This window comes from Frankliniella occidentalis, unplaced genomic scaffold (genome assembly GCF_000697945.3).
Source record: "Frankliniella occidentalis isolate FOCC.00 unplaced genomic scaffold, Focc_3.1 Scaffold64, whole genome shotgun sequence".
NCBI lineage: Eukaryota > Metazoa > Arthropoda > Insecta > Thysanoptera > Thripidae > Frankliniella > Frankliniella occidentalis.
In genome coordinates, this window is record NW_026267194.1 from 480,885 (window position 1) to 481,914 (window position 1,030).

The 1,030-nt window shown below is 48.6% G+C and overlaps 1 protein-coding gene across 1 annotated transcript in view; it reads right to left on the bottom strand.

Moving 5' to 3' along the window:
* Positions 1–1,024, bottom strand: part of LOC113213161 (actin, alpha skeletal muscle) — a 10,255-nt gene extending 9,231 nt beyond the window's left edge. Inside the window, exon 1 of the mRNA XM_052268150.1 lies at positions 618–1,024. Coding sequence (XP_052124110.1) covers positions 618–991 — 374 coding nt within the window. The 5' untranslated portion in view covers positions 992–1,024. The remainder of the gene's footprint in view (positions 1–617) is intronic.
* Between the last annotated feature and the right edge of the window lie 6 nt (positions 1,025–1,030).

Genomic DNA, 1,030 nt, shown 5'->3' on the forward strand with positions numbered 1-1,030 from the left:
GCATGCACGCCCGCGAGTGGGTTGCCTACTCGGACGATAGGCAAACCCGCCGGAACGCGTGCACGCAGGACAGCATTCCTCTGAATGCGTCAACGGCAATTCAACCAACTGGCACATTTGTGAACCAAAAGCAATCGCGTTAGCCTGAACTAGTAAAAAAGCTGCGGACTCACCTGCTAATTATGAGCTTCAGGTTTTGAAATTTGTCTGCAATGTACATTTCAAAGGACATTCGAGGGAATCAGAAAGACATACATAGGTAGCATGAAACGAGTGAGTGACTTTAAATGAATGGTCTAAAACATGCTTCTGGAAAAGTTCAAAATGCATTCATTCTCATAAAAATTATATGGTTCTATCTGGAAACAAGCATGCATGTCATCACAAAAAAAAACATTAAATTAACAACAACAAAAAATACCTGAGCAGTCAAAGAATACAATTGGTTCGTTAATACAAAGTAGACAAAGTGTAATAATTTATCAGTCTTTGGAATGAGGTGATGTATAGCGCTTCACCTAAAGCGCAAAATTAAAAGTTTTTAGAAGCACTTGCGGTGGACGATGCCGGGGCCGGACTCGTCGTACTCGTCCTTGGAGATCCACATGGACTGGAAGGTGGACAGGGAGGCCAGGATGGAACCACCGATCCATACGGAGTACTTCCTTTCAGGGGGAGCGATGATCTTGATCTTGATGGTGGAGGGAGCGAGGGCGGTGATCTCCTTCTGCATCCTGTCGGCGATACCGGGGTACATGGTGGTACCACCGGACAGGACATTGTTGGCGTACAGGTCCTTACGGATGTCGACGTCGCACTTCATGATGGAGTTGTAGACGGTCTCGTGGATACCGCAAGATTCCATGCCCACAAATGAAGGCTGGAACAGGGACTCGGGAGCGCGGAACCTCTCGTTACCGATGGTGATGACCTGACCGTCGGGAAGCTCGTAGGACTTCTCGAGGGAGGTGGAGGCGGCGGCGGTGGCCATTTCCTGCTCGAAGTCCAGGGCGACGTAGCAGAGCTTCTC